Source organism: Oncorhynchus kisutch, linkage group LG25, assembly GCF_002021735.2.
Source record: "Oncorhynchus kisutch isolate 150728-3 linkage group LG25, Okis_V2, whole genome shotgun sequence".
NCBI classification, from domain to species: Eukaryota; Metazoa; Chordata; class Actinopteri; order Salmoniformes; family Salmonidae; genus Oncorhynchus; species Oncorhynchus kisutch.
The window spans coordinates 1413621-1432523 of record NC_034198.2 but is presented as its reverse complement, the minus strand read 5'-3'; the positions used below and the strand labels follow the sequence as shown (position 1 = coordinate 1432523).

General features: G+C 44.1%; 1 protein-coding gene across 3 annotated transcripts in view; it reads right to left on the bottom strand.

The window, feature by feature from the left end:
• The window catches only part of nrap (nebulin-related anchoring protein), a 120228-nt gene extending 105886 nt beyond the window's left edge, over positions 1–14342 (bottom strand). For 2 of the 3 annotated variants that reach the window (XM_031805003.1, XM_031805004.1), the window contains exons 1-7: positions 14159–14342; positions 13584–13678; positions 12519–12600; positions 1464–1571; positions 734–841; positions 271–378; positions 5–112 (exon numbers count right to left, since the gene is read on the bottom strand). In XM_031805003.1, coding sequence (XP_031660863.1) covers positions 5–112; positions 271–378; positions 734–841; positions 1464–1571; positions 12519–12600; positions 13584–13678; positions 14159–14224 — 675 coding nt within the window. In that variant the 5' untranslated portion in view covers positions 14225–14342. The remainder of the gene's footprint in view (positions 1–4; positions 113–270; positions 379–733; positions 842–1463; positions 1572–12518; positions 12601–13583; positions 13679–14158) is intronic. The other variant, XM_031805005.1, reaches the window with a different exon arrangement.
• Positions 14343–18903: the final 4561 nt, after the last annotated feature.

The following is an 18903-nucleotide window of genomic DNA, read 5'->3' as shown; positions in this document are numbered from 1 at the left end:
TCACCTGGCTGAAGTTCCCAGCATTTTCTCTGGCAGAAGCGAATTCTGCTGCCCCAGCATCTGAGGTGGCCTTTCCCTTCATCTCCTGCTCATACATCTGACGGTACTTCACCTAAGATATGATCACAGTGTCAACATTAGTGTACTGTATGCGTATGACTTTGCATTTGTATGTGTGAGCATCAGTTTGTGTGAGCATCTTTCTGTGTGTGTGTGTATGTGTGTGTGTGTGTGTGTGTGTGTGTGTGTGTGTGTGTGTCCTCTACTCACACCACTGGCCATCTCTGTGGCTTTCTTTGAAACTTGGTAGCCAGGAGTGAGATGGGCGGGGAAACTGCCTTTACCCAACTGCTGTTCATACTCTTCAGTGTAGACATACTGTGAGGGAAAATACTATGTCATGGACACACAAAAAGTGACATAATTGCATTTGGAGGAAAGCATAAATCAGATTGAGTAGGGTTTGTAATAAATACATTGATCTGTCCTTGGCTTTTGGCCAGAAGCACTTCAGGGGTTTTGGCTATGGAGGAATATTTTTACACTTTCTCCTCTCCTTTATTGTACTCCGCCTGAATAACAGAGAAACAAAAATGCCCCCTCATAACACTCTATAACACGTTAATAATCAAATGTATAATAATTACAGCTAATGTCATGAGCTGAAATCAACTGGTCACACTACCTGCCTCCCGAAGTACTGTTCTGCCCCTATAGAGGGAGCTGCACTTACGCTGCTGGACAAGGTATTTGGTTTCTTGGAAATCTGGTATCCTGGTGTGATCATGGTGGATAAGCTGCCTTTTCCTTTACACTGCTCATATTCCTCAGTGTATTTGACCTGTCATCAGGGAGAAAGTATGCCCCCAAGCTTTATGACACAAACACGGTCAGACCACTACTGAATAACAAGTACAGGAACGTTTCCTATGCCATAACTACGTGTTTTCTGTGTAATTTTGAACCATTTGAAATTGGCAAATTTGATAAGGTGGGGGTATGTGTGTGTGTATAACTATGATAAAGGTATGTGTAGGTTTGTCTGGGGGTTGTTTTCATGTTGGTTGGTTGTTCTGTGCTTACATCACTGGCCAATTTTTCTTCATGTCCCCTTTTGTACTCTACTTACGATCGAATACATATTGTACTCATCTATATTTAGCACCTACCTGTACATCTGTAGCTGCATTGTATTGCAAAATCTGTTTGTTTAATAGGAGGGCAAATGCAGTTGTACTCCATTTTTAGTAATCACGTGGGCCATTTTAGACAATTTAATGTACATCAAAAGTATTTTGTTCTGTTATGTGTTTATCTTATGTGTTTTTGTGTTATGTTTTCCTATGTTCCTTTTTGAAATTCAATTCAAAATGAATCACTTTTTTTATTTTATCATGTTTTATATCTACTCTTCAGACTTGGTCCAACCTTGTGTTTGTTATACAAATAAGGAAGATACTCACATCACTGATGGTCTTTTGGGCCTGTGTCATGCTCACAATCTCCTGGTTGGTGATGGTGCCTGAGTATGAGTAGGTCTGCTGCTCCTCAAACGTAGCCTGATAGTCCTGCTGTTGAATCACAATGCACACAGATTCAACTAAGGACTCTCATTATATTGGGGGCGGTTCCAGAAAGCAGGATAAATGAGTTAGTTAGCTAACTGTTCAGGTAGTGGTTCCCAAAAGCAGTTTGTTTTGGTTGCGTTTTGTTTTGCCCAATAGGAACCGAATGGTGAATACTGTCTTGGGAGTCCATTTTATCGTAAGTACGAATATAATATGTTTCTGAACACTTGTACATTCATGTAGATGCTATGTGTCACACCCTGATCTGTTTCACCTGTCTTTGTGCTTGTCTCCACCCCCCTACAGGTGCCGGCCATCTTCCGCATTATCCCCTGTGTATTTCCACCTGTGTTCTCTGTTTGTCTGTTGCCAGTTCGTGAAACCTACCAGCATTTGTTCCCCTGCTCATGCCTGTTTCTTGCTCCTGTTTTCTAGTCCTTCCCAGTTTTGACCATTCTGCCTGCTCTGACCCTGAGCCTGCCTGCTGTTTGGTATCTTACCTCACCTAACTGGATTATTGACCCCTGCCTGCCCTGAGACTGCCTGGCGTTCTGGACCCTTTGCACCCTCTCTGGATTACTGACCCCTGCCTGCCTTTGACCTGTCGTTTGCCTGCCCCTGTTTTAGAAATAAACTTTTGTTTCTTTGACACTGTCTGCATCTGGGTCACACCTGAAACGTGATACAATGGATAATCATGAATCAATCATTAATAATTATCAGTAAGAAAGATGCACAAAGATCTCCACCACCCCCACTTCAATAAACTGAAGTAATACATGTATTAATAAAATACAAAATAGAAAAATAACAAAATATTAAGGAGCAACAATTAAATAACAGTAGCAAGGCTATATACAGGGTATTACAGTACAGAGTCAATAGCAAGGCTATATACAGGGTATTACAGTACAGAGTCAATAGCAAGGCTATATACAGGGGGTACCAGTACAGAGTCAATGTGGAGGCTATATACAGGGGGTACCAGTACAGAGTCAATGTGGAGGCTATATACAGGGTGTTACGGTACAGAGTCAATGTGGAGGCTATATACAGGGTATTACAGTACAGAGTCAATAGCAAGGCTATATACAGGGGGTACCAGTACAGAGTCAATGTGGAGGCTATATACAGGGGGTACCAGTACAGAGTCAATGTGGAGGCTATATACAGGGTATTACAGTACAGAGTCAATGTGGAGGCTATATACAGGGTATTACAGTACAGAGTCAATGTGGAGGCTATATACAGGGTATTACAGTACAGAGTCAATAGCAAGGCTATATACAGGGTATTACAGTACAGAGTCAATGTGGAGGCTATATACAGGGGGGTACCGGTACAGAGTCAATGTGGAGGCTATATACAGGGTATTACAGTACAGAGTCAATAGCAAGGCTATATACAGGGTATTACAGTACAGAGTCAATGTGGAGGCTATATACAGGGGGTACCAGTACAGAGTCAATGTGGAGGCTATATACAGGGTATTACAGTACAGAGTCAATAGCAAGGCTATATACAGGGGGAACCAGTACAGAGTCAATGTGGAGGCTATATACAGGGTATTACAGTACAGAGTCAATAGCAAGGCTATATACAGGGGGTAACAGTACAGAGTCAATGTGGAGGCTATATACAGGGGGGTACCAGTACAGAGTCAATGTGGAGGCTATATACAGGGGGTACCAGTACAGAGTCAATGTGGAGGCTATATACAGGGGGTACCGGTACAGAGTCAATGTGGAGGCTATATACAGGGTATTACAGTACAGAGTCAATGTGGAGGCTATATACAGGGTATTACAGTACAGAGTCAATAGCAAGGCTATATACAGGGTATTACAGTACAGAGTCAATGTGGAGGCTATATACAGGGTATTACAGTACAGAGTCAATGTGGAGGCTATATACAGGGTATTACAGTACAGAGTCAATGTGGAGGCTATATACAGGGTATTACAGTACAGAGTCAATGTGGAGGCCATATACAGGGTGTTACGGTACAGAGTCAATAGCAAGGCTATATACAGGGTATTACAGTACAGAGTCAATAGCAAGGCTATATACAGGGTGTTACAGTACAGAGTCAATAGCAAGGCTATATACAGGGTATTACAGTACAGAGTCAATGTGGAGGCCATATACAGGGTGTTACGGTACAGAGTCAATAGCAAGGCTATATACAGGGTATTACAGTACAGAGTCAATAGCAAGGCTATATACAGGGTGTTACAGTACAGAGTCAATAGCAAGGCTATATACAGGGTATTACAGTACAGAGTCAATGTGGAGGCCATATACAGGGTATTACAGTACAGAGTCAATGTGGAGGCTATATACAGGGTGTACCGGTACAGAGTCAATGTGGAGGCTATATACAGGGTATTACAGTACAGAGTCAATAGCAAGGCTATATACAGGGTATTACAGTACAGAGTCAATGTGGAGGCTATATACAGGGGGTACCGGTACAGAGTCAATGTGGAGGCTATATACAGGGTATTACAGTACAGAGTCAATAGCAAGGCTATATACAGGGTATTACAGTACAGAGTCAATGTGGAGGCTATATACAGGGGGTACCAGTACAGAGTCAATGTGGAGGCTATATACAGGGTATTACAGTACAGAGTCAATAGCAAGGCTATATACAGGGGGAACCAGTACAGAGTCAATGTGGAGGCTATATACAGGGTATTACAGTACAGAGTCAATAGCAAGGCTATATACAGGGGGTAACAGTACAGAGTCAATGTGGAGGCTATATACAGGGGGTACCGGTACAGAGTCAATGTGGAGGCTATATACAGGGTATTACAGTACAGAGTCAATGTGGAGGCTATATACAGGGGGTACCAGTACAGAGTCAATAGCAAGGCTATATACAGGGGGTACCGGTACAGAGTCAATGTGGAGGCTATATACAGGGGGTACCAGTACAGAGTCAATAGCAAGGCTATATACAGGGGGAACCGGTACAGAGTCAATGTGGAGGCTATATACAGGGGGTAACAGTACAGAGTCAATGTGGAGGCTATATACAGGGTATTACAGTACAGAGTCAATGTGGAGGCTATATACAGGGTATTACAGTACAGAGTCAATAGCAAGGCTATATACAGGGGGTAACAGTACAGAGTCAATGTGGAGGCTATGTACAGGGGGTACCAGTACAGAGACAATGTGGAGGCTATATACAGGGGGTACTGGTACAGAGTCAATGTGGAGGCTATATACAGGGGGTACCAGTACAGAGTCAATGTGGAGGCTATGTACAGGGGGTACCAGTACAGAGACAATGTGGAGGCTATATACAGGGTGTTACGGTACAGAGTCAATGTGGAGGCTATATACAGGGGGTAACAGTACAGAGTCAATGTGGAGGCTATGTACAGGGGGTACCAGTACAGAGACAATGTGGAGGCTATATACAGGGGGTACTGGTACAGAGTCAATGTGGAGGCTATATACAGGGGGTACCAGTACAGAGTCAATGTGGAGGCTATGTACAGGGGGTACCAGTACAGAGTCAATGTGGAGGCTATGTACAGGGGGTACCAGTACAGAGTCAATGTGGAGGCTATGTACAGGGGGTACCAGTACAGAGTCAATGTGGAGGCTATATACAGGGGGCACCGGTACAGAGTCAATGTGGAGGCTATATACAGGGGGTACTGGTGCAGAGTCAATGTGGAGGCTATGTACAGGGGGTACCAGTACAGAGTCAATGTGGAGGCTATATACAGGGGGCACCGGTACAGAGTCAATGTGGAGGCTATATACAGGGGGTACCAGTACAGAGTCAATGTGGAGGCTATATACAGGGGGTACCAGTACAGAGTCAATGTGGAGGCTATGTACAGGGGGTACCAGTACAGAGTCAATGTGGAGGCTATGTACAGGGGGTACCAGTACAGAGTCAATAGCAAGGCTATATACAGGGGGTACCGGTACAGAGTCAATGTGGAGGCTATATACAGGGGGTACCAGTACAGAGTCAATAGCAAGGCTATATACAGGGGGAACCGGTACAGAGTCAATGTGGAGGCTATATACAGGGGGTAACAGTACAGAGTCAATGTGGAGGCTATATACAGGGTATTACAGTACAGAGTCAATGTGGAGGCTATATACAGGGTATTACAGTACAGAGTCAATAGCAAGGCTATATACAGGGGGTAACAGTACAGAGTCAATGTGGAGGCTATGTACAGGGGGTACCAGTACAGAGACAATGTGGAGGCTATATACAGGGGGTACTGGTACAGAGTCAATGTGGAGGCTATATACAGGGGGTACCAGTACAGAGTCAATGTGGAGGCTATGTACAGGGGGTACCAGTACAGAGACAATGTGGAGGCTATATACAGGGTGTTACGGTACAGAGTCAATGTGGAGGCTATATACAGGGGGTAACAGTACAGAGTCAATGTGGAGGCTATGTACAGGGGGTACCAGTACAGAGACAATGTGGAGGCTATATACAGGGGGTACTGGTACAGAGTCAATGTGGAGGCTATATACAGGGGGTACCAGTACAGAGTCAATGTGGAGGCTATGTACAGGGGGTACCAGTACAGAGTCAATGTGGAGGCTATGTACAGGGGGTACCAGTACAGAGTCAATGTGGAGGCTATGTACAGGGGGTACCAGTACAGAGTCAATGTGGAGGCTATATACAGGGGGCACCGGTACAGAGTCAATGTGGAGGCTATATACAGGGGGTACTGGTGCAGAGTCAATGTGGAGGCTATGTACAGGGGGTACCAGTACAGAGTCAATGTGGAGGCTATATACAGGGGGCACCGGTACAGAGTCAATGTGGAGGCTATATACAGGGGGTACCAGTACAGAGTCAATGTGGAGGCTATATACAGGGGGTACCAGTACAGAGTCAATGTGGAGGCTATGTACAGGGGGTACCAGTACAGAGTCAATGTGGAGGCTATGTACAGGGGGTACCAGTACAGAGTCAATGTGGAGGCTATATACAGGGGGTACCAGTACAGAGTCAATGTGGAGGCTATATACAGGGGGTACTGGTACAGAGTCAATGTGGAGGCTATATACAGGGGGTACCAGTACAGAGTCAATGTGGAGGCTATATACAGGGGGTACCAGTACAGAGTCAATGTGGAGGCTATATACAGGGGGTACCAGTACAGAGTCAATGTGGAGGCTATATACAGGGGGTACCAGTACAGAGTCAATGTGGAGGCTATATACAGGGGGTACCAGTACAGAGTCAATGTGGAGGCTATGTACAGGGTGTACCGGTACAGAGTCAATGTGGAGGCTATATACAGGGGGTACCAGTACAGAGTCAATGTGGAGGCTATATACAAGGGGTACTGGTACAGAGTCAATGTGGAGGCTATATACAGGGGGTACCGGTACAGAGACAATGTGGAGTCTATATACAGGGGGTACCAGTACAGAGACAATGTGGAGGCTATATACAGGGTGTTACGGTACAGAGTCAATGTGGAGGCTATATACAGGGGGTACTGGTACAGAGTCAATGTGGAGGCTATATATAGGGGGTACCAGTACAGAGTCAATGTGGAGGCTATATACAGGGGGTACCAGTACAGAGTCAATGTGGAGGCTATATACAGGGGGTACCAGTACAGAGACAATGTGGAGGCTATATACAGGGGGTACCAGTACAGAGTCAATGTGGAGGCTATATACAGGGGGTACCGGTACAGAGTCAATGTGGAGGCTATATACAGGGGGTACCAGTACAGAGTCAATGTGGAGGCTATATACAGGGGGTACCAGTACAGAGTCAATGTGGAGGCTATGTACAGGGGGTACCAGTACAGAGTCAATGTGGAGGCTATATACAGGGGGTACTGGTACAGAGTCAATGTGGAGGCTATATATAGGGGGTACCAGTACAGAGTCAATGTGGAGGCTATATACAGGGGGTACCAGTACAGAGTCAATGTGGAGGCTATATACAGGGGGTACCAGTACAGAGTCAATGTGGAGGCTATGTACAGGGGGTACCAGTACAGAGTCAATGTGGAGGCTATGTACAGGGGGTACCAGTACAGAGTCAATGTGGAGGCTATATACAGGGGGTACCAGTACAGAGTCAATGTGCGGGGGCACCGGTTAGTCGAGGTAATTGAGGTAATATGTAGGTAGAGGTGAAGTGACTATGCATAGATAATAAACAGAGAATAACAACAACGTAAAAATATATGCGTGCTGCAAATAGTTCCAGAAGCCATTTGATTAGCTGTGGCTTGGGGGTAGAAGCTGTTAAGAAGCAATTTGATTAGCTGTGGCTTGGGAGTAGAAGCTGTTAAGAAGCAATTTGATTAGCTGTGGCTTGGGGGTAGAAGCTGTTAAGAAGCCTGGTACACTCTGGTACTGCTTGCCATGCAGTAGAAGAGAGAACAGTCTATGACTAGGGTGGCTGGAGTCTTTGGCCATTTTTAGGGCCTTCCTCTGACACCGACTGGTATAGAGGTCCTCGATGGCAGGAAGCTTGGCCCCAGTGATGTACTACCCTCTGTACTGCGGTTGGAGGCCGAGCAGTTGCCATACCAGGTGGTGATGCAACCAGCCAGGATGCTCTCGATGGTGCAGCTGTAGAATTTTTTGAGGATTTGAGGACCTATGCACTTTGAAAGTCTCCTGAGGGGGAATAGGCTTTGTCGTGCCCTCTTCAAGACTGTCTTGTTGTGTTTAGACCATGTTAGTTTGTTGGTGATGTGGACACCAAGGAATTTGACGCTCTCAACCGGCTCCACTACAGCCCCGTTGATGAGAATGGGGGCGTGCTCGGCCCTCCTTTTACTGTAGTCCATGATTATCTCCTTTGTCTTGATCACGTTGAGGGAGAGGTTGTTTTCCTGTCAACACACTGCCAGGTCTCTGATTCCGCCCTATAGGCTGTCTCATTGTTGCCGGTGATCAGGCCTACCACTGTTGTGTCATCCAGTTGCAGAGGGAGTTGTTTAGTCCCAGGGTTCTTAGCTAAGTGATGAGCTTTGAGGGCACTATGGTGTTGATCGCTGAGCTGTTGTCAATGAACAGTATTCTCACGTAGGTGTTCCTTTTGTCCATTTTCAGATATTACACATTTCTAATTTTGTCATAAAGTCTTTTCATTTCAAGGTAGTGTACGGTTAGCTAGCTAGCCAACGTTAGCTGGCTGGCTCGCTAGCAAACGTTACGTGTATGATCTCATTATTTGTATCTCAGAACCATTTGCTTGACCAGTTATAGCCTAATGTTAGCTAGCTAACATTGAACCTGGTTGGTTAGTTACCTGCAGATTCATGCAGTGTCGTAGCGTCATGAGTTGGGATTATGGTTCATTGTTTACTTAGCTAGCTACATGTCTTAACAAAAGACTCTCATCTGAGTGTGCCAGAGCGCAAAATAACTGGTGGTTTTACGAAAGCTCAACACCCGTTGATTATGGCCGGTGACAGTAAAAGTCTGCAAAAAAATCGTAGTTGTTGCCAGCAGCACAGTTCCAGTCACCAATGCTCTGGATAACATGAAAACAGCCTAACCAGCTCTGCTAGGTCAAGTAAAATTGTCAGATTGGGGTTTGTGTCTGGAAGTAGCTAGCAAGCTAGTCAATGTTAACCAGTTAACTTGGGTGCTTGACTGCTGTTATGAGGTCAGGACGTTCTGATCAACCCTATTCATCGACCAGAGCGTCCAGTGTGTGCTCTGAACACTCAGAGTGTGAAACAGACAATCTGCGAGCACAGTTTCAGATCGACCCTTAAAGAGATGGGTGGGGCTAGAGTGTGTAAACGATGCTGAATGGGTGGAGACAAAAAGGGTGCTCCAATAGTAGTACCAAAACATTCAAGGCCATTTTCTCAAAAGTGAGTTTACAAGTTTATCAACTTTCAAAGCAAAATTACTTTCCCATTGTTCCTCAACTGTAGTGTATGATATACAGTTTTGTAGCTCTGAGTCTCTACTTTTATCCAATGTAAAAAACACAATTTCAAATTTTGCTACATAACACCGATTTGAGCCGGTCGGTCACATTTAACTCTATGGCAGCACCCAAGGGCCTTGAATTTTCTAGCTGAGTGAACCCTGAGCCAATCACGGCGCGACGCTCCGTATTTTCTGCTGGCTTGCCCCACCACCACAGAAAGCACTGAGCTAGTATGTGAGTACTGTGAGACGCCTAAGACAGCGCTACAGAGAGACAGGATGGACAGCTGATTGTCCTCGCAGTGGCAGACCACGTGTAACACCTGCACAGGATTGGTACATCCGAACATCACCTCTGTGGGACAGATACAGGATGGCAACAACTGCCCCAGTTACACCAGGAATCAATCCCTCCATCAGTGCTCAGACTATCCTCCTCCCTCATATGGTACCCTTCCTGCAGGCTCATCCTGACATGACCCTCCAGCATGACAATGCCACCAGCCATACTGCAAGAATACAGGTTACAATGCTTGTTCTGTGTTCCTGCAAGACAGGAATGTCAGTGTTCAGCCATGGCCAGCGAAGAGGCCGGATCTCAATCCCATTGAGCATGTCTGGGACCTGTTGGATCAGAGGGTGAGGGCTAGGGTTATTCCCCCCAAAAATGTGGGGTAACATCTCACAGCAAGAACTGGCAAATCTGGTGCAGTCCATGAGGAGGACATGCACTGCAGTACTTAATTCAGCTGGTGGCGTCACCAGATACTGACTGTTACTTTTGATTTTGACCCTCCCCTCCCTTTGTTCAGGAACACATTATTCAATTTCTGTTAGTGACTGTGTCTGTGGAACTTGTTCAGTTTATGACTCAGTTGTTGAATCTTGTTATGTTCATACAAATATTTACACATGTTAAGTTTGCTGAAAATAAACGCAGTTGACAGTGAGAGGACGTTTCTTTTTTTGCAGAGTTTATTTTACTCAATGTAGTCTTGCTAGCAGGAATGTTAGCCATGGCAATATTCTATGACTAACAAAGGCAAAAAAAGCTGAAGGGAGACTGAGTGCCAGACAGACATTCAGACCAGACATGCAGACAGACAGGGACAGGTGGAGTGCTGAGGGTGTTGGAGAGGAGGTGAGGAGAGGCTGTTTTCTGAAGGTCTAATTTTAACCTGCTGAAACATAAACTAGGGCAGCAAGGGGTGCCGTGTCTCTGTCACAGCCACAGGAATAGATAGTCATGCACACCATTCCAAACCTATGCTGTCAACATGGGCCCAAAGCTCTCCCAAATCAAATCAAATCTAAGTTTATTTCTCACGTGCGCAGAATACAACAGGTGTAGACCTTACAGTGAAATGCTTACTTTGTTCAGGGACACATTATTCCATTTCTGTTAGTCACTGAGGAACTTGTTCAGTTTATGTCTTACGACTCTCTTTCTTTCATAAAGAGGGGAAAACTGCATTTCTCTTTGACAAGCATAATACATGTACAGTTTATTTGCCTATATCATGTTGGCTCCATGTGAACACACTATTTGCAGCCTCCACACTTTGAAAGTTCCACAGCAGGTAAAATGCAGTGGCTCCATGTGAACACACTATTTGCAGCCTCCACACTTTGAAAGTTCCACAGCAGGTAAAATGCAGTGGCTCCATGTGAACACACTATTTGCAGCCTCCACACTTTGAAAGTTCCACAGCAGGTAAAATGCAGTGGCTCCATGTGAACACACTATTTGCAGCCTCCACACTTTGAAAGTTCCACAGCAGGTAAAATGCAGTGGCTCCATGTGAACACACTATTTGCAGCCTCCACACTTTGAAAGTTCCACAGCAGGTAAAATGCAGTGGCTCCATGTGAACACACTATTTGCAGCCTCCACACTTTGAAAGTTCCACAGCAGGTAAAATGCAGTGGCTCCATGTGAACACACTATTTGCAGCCTCCACACTTTGAAAGTTCCACAGCAGGTAAAATGCAGTGGCTCCATGTGAACACACTATTTGCAGCCTCCACACTTTGAAAGTTCCACAGCAGGTAAAATGCAGTGGCTCCATGTGAACACACTATTTGCAGCCTCCACACTTTGAAAGTTCCACAGCAGGTAAAATGCAGTGGCTCCATGTGAACACACTATTTGCAGCCTCCACACTTTGAAAGTTCCACAGCAGGTAAAATGCAGTGGCTACATGTCGCTCTTTTTAGTAACTGGTTGTTATATTCTGGAACAAAAAGACCAGTATAAAGGAGAAACCCCTTCTGTTTAGAACAGCATAATGCAGGTTAACGTTCTCAATTCTATCAAAACGACTGTTTAGGATTATTGAGCCCTACTAAATCAAATACAGGGATACCAGTAGGTCAAAAACATATTTCTTCCCTCACTGCAAGAATACAGGTTACAATGCATCAACTATAAAAAACACAACAAAAAACAAAAATAAACTAATCTGCATACTGCTGTCTCTGGTTTCGGTCAAGTATGGGAATGCAAAACATTGAAATTAGCTTCATTACTGGATAGCAGTTTTTTCAAAATTACAACAAGCCATCGGTGTGACGTCCTTTACACATTACCCACATTACCCAACCAACATCCTCCATGGTGTATATTTATGTCTATCTATGTATCAACTCGTGAGCCGTAACAATCAGAATGAATACCATTATTCACAATGCCACATGCTGTGTGTACACCGGTGTACTCATGTAGTCATACTTCCACAATACCATGCGCGATGACTACAGTGAATGACTAACTCATGTGAAATGTGCGGTGAGAGTCATTGAGTAATTTCAAGCCCAGCACACCTAAGTTCCACTGTCACTTGAGTGGAGGAAGGGGAGCTGTTTCAAACTGCTATTCTAGAATAATGACACACACATGTCAAGTTCAATAGCCATGTTGAAGTAGAATACAAGGTCCTGCATGCGAAGTCTAAAAAAACAACTTCTTGATTCTGATACATCTAGACCCAGTAACATGTTGGTGTGACATCATTGCTGACTCACCTCACTGCTGGCAATGGCTTGCTTCTTGGCATTGATGGGGGTCTCATAGACACTGGTGAACATATTGTTTCTTGGATTGTGTCTGAGGGATTAAAGGTGAGAGGTCATCATCAACCCATTTTAAGAATTTTTAAGAATCTCACTTTTGGTTTAGTCCATACTCGTAGCCATTTACAAATACAATTCCAGTGACATGGGACTAGAACGCTAAAGATGCTGAATGGGTCATTCAACAAAATGACTGCCTTTTGCATACTTGTGCACCAATATTGCATTTTAAAAGCCTGTCACATTAAATGAAGTGCCCTTTAAAATAGACCACATGGAGAATTCAATAAATCCAATTTTTTATATGAATAAAGAATTATGGCACAAGATTAACCACAAGATTTCTCAACATCATTGTAAAGCCCTAGTTATTTTTGTTGTTTTGAGAAAGTCATTTCTGAAGATGATTATTTATTTCATGTGATTAGTGATTCACATATGTCTGTCCCTCATTTTAAGGTCCACCCTGTTACGTGAACTGCACTCTTATTTTAATATGGTGAAACTATTCCTATTCAAATATTTTTTCAAAAGATGCATTGAATAAATAGTCAAATCATAATGTAAAAGCAGGTGAGCTGGTTCTATACTTTTTGGGCATTTACTTGTGTTTTGTGGTGGGAAACTGAGTAGTTTAAGCATCTGTCAACCCTTTTACCCATAGAGAGACAGGCTAGGTTTTTTTATTATACACAGTTGAACATGTGCTCTTTATGACAGAATTGAATTCAAACGTTTTTTTGGGTGGAATGACTCAAATGACAACAATCATAGTACTTTAAAGTGCTATCATCCAAACAGCTTCCTCATTTCATTCAGTGCCTAATTTCCCCATTCATTTGGGATTGAGGCAAAGGGCTTTATCTACACCGATGGCGAGGGATGTGGACTCATAGACCACTGTTGAGGTCTGAAAACGCCTAACAAACTTTGATTTTGGAGGGAACTATCCCTATAAATTCCCTAAACAGTGAAAGAAACCTCAGTAAAAAAGTGAAATAACACCTTTCTACTTACACAGAGCAGTATGGCCGCTTCTTGTGGCTAACAAAGTTCTTGGCTGTGAGCACCATTTTACAGACGTCACAGTGAAAGCATGCTTTGTGCCAGTTCTGAGAAAAGGGGAAAAAACACAAGTGTGTTACACACATAAAATCCTGGGTTCTGATCTAGGAATTATGACTCCAATCTAAGTTATTGTAAAGAAACACAGTGAAGAGTGCTTTGAATTGACCTAAATGGATGTCTGACATCATAGACCAAGAGACTGCGATTTTAAACATATACTTGCTCACAATGTTGCTCAACTGTCCTTGAATACGCAAACCATGCCACTTTGACAGTATGAACTATGAAGGAGCAATAGCAGTCAGATGATGAATATGTTAAATTCATTCTTTGCCTTAACCTTTTAGAAGGCGAAATCAGGGTCACGGAGTGATTCTTGGTAGTCTTAAACAAGTCTACTTTGAAACAAAATTATACACCTCACACACATGGTTATGGGCTTAAAAAAAGAAGACAACAATACCATGTCAGATATAGAGTTGAAATCCAACTAGAGGTAAAGTATGGGAGTAACTCTGTCTTACCTGATCAATACAATTGATCTTCTCCGCTGGGTACACCACAAACCCACACCTGGCGCAGGACTGCATCTTCGTAACCTTTCCCCTTACCCAAAGTACTCAGGAAAAAAAACGAAAAGGTAGCTTGAGTGAAGTGAATATTTGCCCCAAGAGAGAGCAAAAGCCCAGGCAGCAGTAAAGAGAGGCAGGATCTCCTAGACAGTCTCTGGTAGTAGTGCCTCTGGCAATGATAAACTTAGCTCTCGATTGTGACAGCCAGATCAACCCTGTCTGTTACAAGACACCAGGACCCAGGAGGACCCACCCCCTTTTAGATGTATCTTTTATTTAACCTTCATTTAAATCAGGGAGTCATGCTGGGACCACAGTCTCTTTCGCAGATGAGCCCTGCATGAATACATCAAAATACAACAATTACACTATACTGTATATACAGTATCTATATACACATCAATTACACAATACATGAAAAGCAGACACAAAACACAAAACAGTAAAAAGGCCCTCAAACATCCGCCTGAATTTCCCTAGAGGCACCAACTCCAACTTTAAACTAAAAGCACATTTACCTAACTCGGTGAAGATTGGAAGGATCTCCATGGTTAGCCATGCCCGAGTCCGGGCCTGGAGCACCCCCCTATCCATATCGATGAGACCGCAGTGGAGAAGGTGGAAAGCTTCCTCAGCGTACACATCACTGACAAACTGAAATGGTCCACCCACACAGACAGTGTGGTGAAGAAGGCACAACAGCGGCTCTTCAACCTCAGGAGGCCTCACAAACTTTTAAAGATGCACAATTGAGAGCATCCTGTTGGGCTGTATCACCGATGTCATAGGAAGGCCAAAAAAATCATCAAGGACAACAACCACCCGATCCACTGCCTGTTCACCCCGCTATCATCCAGAAGCCGAGGTCAGTACAGGTGCATCAAAGCTGGGACAGAGAGACTGAAACAGCTTCTATCTCAAGGCCATCAGACTGTTAAATGCCATCATTAGCACCTTAGAGGCTGCTGCCCTATATACATAAACTTGAAATCACTGGCCACTTTAGTAATTGGAACACTAGTCACTTTAATAATTATATATGTACTGTATTCTACTGTATTTTAGTCTATGCCGCTCTGACTTTGCTCATCTAAATATGTACAGTATATATACAAAAATAAGACTCAAAGATATCAAAAAGAAGTAACAAAGACCAATAGAAACTAATTGTAGTATATAAATACTAATAAAAATATAATTTAATTACTACACTATTACCCAAAAACACACAAATAAACCAAGCGCAACCTGTCTGAATCTTTAGTATCTGTTTTTTGTAACTTTGCCCATGTCATAGCCATGCTGAAATCCCATGTTATCTTGACCTATTGCTTTTCTTAAATGATAGGCTACATCACTATATCTTTTCTGTTGCATTTCTCTCATTTGTTCCTACAATCCTGTCTCTAACTCCCCTTCTGTATGGTGTTACTATAGGAGCCAACTTACCTTTCAAAAAGTTAAGAATACTGAAGTTGTGGAGGTCATTGGGGCCCTACTGAAGAAATGGAGGGAAGTAACAGAAACAGGTTCATTTTCACATTACAGAACAGAAACTGAGCCAAGCTAAGCTGTACTGGGCTAGCGTAGTTGCACATTGAACACAGTTGCAACATCAGTCCTAGGTTTCTAAATATCCACTTGATACGTGGGTTACTGATAGACTGTTTTTGAAGCATCTCTCCATCTCCTTCATGTCTCCTCCATGCATCAAATTAGATTTACCTTTCCTCCTTATTTCTTTAGAGTTTAAGACTCTGGGGACGGGGATGGGGGTGCTAAGCAGACATATGGAATTGTTTTCAAATGGTCATACTATGGATCATTTAGCTATTTGATTTAGAATTTATAAAAAATATTATTTTAAAATATTTGATAAAATATTGATTTTGGCCTTTTGTTTGGGTTTTAGTAGTAACGCACTGAATAACACATTAATGGCAAAAAAGACAATAAAAAATGTTTTCATAAGAAACAAGGTTTTGAAGTGTCTGTCTTTAAATCTAGGAGATACATAATTATATTTTTTTTTTACACATATTTAACCCCTTATTTTGGGCAGGCACAAAACTACTTTCGTACTTCCATTCGTTTTTAAAAACCGGTCCTGGTTACCTTCAGACGAGTCCCGTGACACTTGTGGGGGTTTTAGAGCAAAATGCAGAACACCAACATGTTTGTGAGAATCTCCCCTTTCCAATTAGTTTGTAGCCCAAACGGTTTGGATGCTACCAAACAGAAGGTGCAGGATACCGACTTCAGACAAGTCTCCTAATACTTGTGAGGGTTGTAGAGCAAAACAGAAAACATCTCGAACTTAAACTGACTGACCGATTTTGAAGGGGATTTTTTGTTATGTTACTTAGATTGAGGCGCCGGTGTGTCAATTGACTCTGGGAGGTTAATCTGCTGGTCTAGCAAATAGTTTAAATTGTTCAGATAAACCTTAAGGATCAGCACTCACTTGATATCATTTACAGTTAAAGCTTGGTGTTTCTTTCCTTAAATTCATAATTGCAATATGTCTTAATACACCACTTGAGTATGTTTCATCTTGCGCCTTCCTCAGAGCGTGTCCAGTTCTTACACTTCCTTCCTGGCCCCAACATGACCTGATGTTTGATGGTTAGCAAGGGCTATTGATTTGGTTGAGAGGCAGGCAGCAATGTTCCTAAGCAGCCAGAATAGATCCCTCTTCCTGTAGAAAGGTCATATTCCCCTTGTGCATTTCCTTTCTTTTGTACACTGCTCCAATGAGTGACCATCTTCACAGATCAAACTACATACATGGGGTGTATATTCAGTTCGCGTTAGGAGAGTTTGACTTATGGGTTCTACGAGAGGCATGAGTCTACTGGTGGAATCAAGGGCTCTGACAGATACATGGTTGAGCACAAACATTTCTGGGGGTCTGAGGCCTTATTGAGACATGGCCAGAGGCCTAGGAGAGTCAGGGGGTCTGGAGGAGGATTAATATTGTCCTTGGTCCTTCTGTGTGTATATCCTATTCTTAGCCTGCACCAGTGCTTAGTTTGTAAATCGGGAGGTGACGGCACAAAAAGTGAGCACGAGAGGGGGGTGACCTGGGGAGCTCTGTGGTACCGGAATGCATGAGGGGGAAAAACATCACCTTTTATAATAAAGCATTGCATGCACTACATTTGAGGAGTGGCATAGAGCAGTAGAGTAGAGGCACTTAGAATACGTTTTTGACCTTTTCATAAACACATTTTATGCAATTCTATGTCCTTTTGCATGACTGGAGACAGCTGATGGGTACTGACTTCTGAACTGGAAATATCCTTATTCATGTTATTAAGGGATAGAGGGGAATACAGAACGTTTTCATTCTGTAAGAACATGTTAGGCGCCAACCGAAAGGTTGCTGGATCGAATCCCAGAGCTGACAAGGTAAAAATCTGTTGTTCTGCCCCTGAGCAAGGCAGTTCCCCGGGTGCCATGGATGTCGATTAAGGCAACCCCCTACACCTCTCTGATTCAGAGGGGTTGGGTTAAATGCAGAAGGCACATTTCAATTGAAGGCATTCAGTTGTACAACTGACTAGGTATCCCCCTTTCTCTATTAGGTATCCTATGGAGAGAAGGGCCACAGTCTGGTTCCAGTCAACAGGACAGCTGTGAGTTAGGTATCCTATGGAGAGAAGGGCCACAGTCTGGTTCCAGTCAACAGGACAGCTGTGAGTTTGGGAGGAGTGAGGAATTTGGGCCAAGGTCAGGTCAGATGAAGTGAAAAAGAAAAGGCATCACTAAAGTCCTGTCCAGCAACAGAGATGTATTGGTTGTCCAGATGTGTAAGGGGACTCGGCATAGGAGGAAGGTATAAATATATGTGCTTGTGTTAATGTCTTTGCAACTATTTGACCCAGTTTGTGAATAGACTTTGTTTGAGCTTCCCCTAGTTGTCTTATTGTTTATTTAGAACCTGAGTATTAACATAACACCGCGTTCAAAGGAACTGGGAACTCGGAGCTAGGAAATCTTTGTCTTCTGACTTCAGTGTGTTCATGACTGAAAATAACTAGCTCCGACTGGGAAAATTTGCTTTGAAAGGACTCGGCGTCGCAATGGACTGTGTTGTCCTAACCATGGACCGCTGGGAAAGACAGGGAGTTCCTCCAGCGTCTCCACCAGCACTACCAGGGTCTCCACAACTCGCCCCCCTTCACCCGGTCCTAGTGGGATTTGTCTCGCCCTTCCCCGGGAGTACGATGGCACGGCTGCACGCTGCCTAGTTTTCCTGTTGCAGCTGGAGCTCTACCTGGCAACCATCCACCCGGCTCCTTCGGACTGTGAGAAGGTGTCCGCCCTCGTCTCGTGCCTGATCGGCCACTATCGCTGCAGTTTGCGCAAGGACGTCCGTCGAGAGTTGGCCTGCAGGGACACCACCCTCACCTTCAACCAGCTGGTGGACCTGTCCATCCGGCTGGATAACCTGCTGGCTACCCGCGGACATCCAGAGCGGGGTCTGTCGGTTCCATCCCCCAGCACCACCGCTCTGATGTCAATGGAGCTGGAAGGTGCTGCGCTCAGGGAGACCGGAGGAGGTTCCGTCTCGTGCACCATCTGTGGCCGCAGAGGTCACACTGCCAGTCGGTGCCGGGTTGGTCCCTCTGGGGGTCGAGGCAGCAGGCAGGGCACTCTGGCGTCACCCCAGGTGAGAAGGCACCATTCTCACA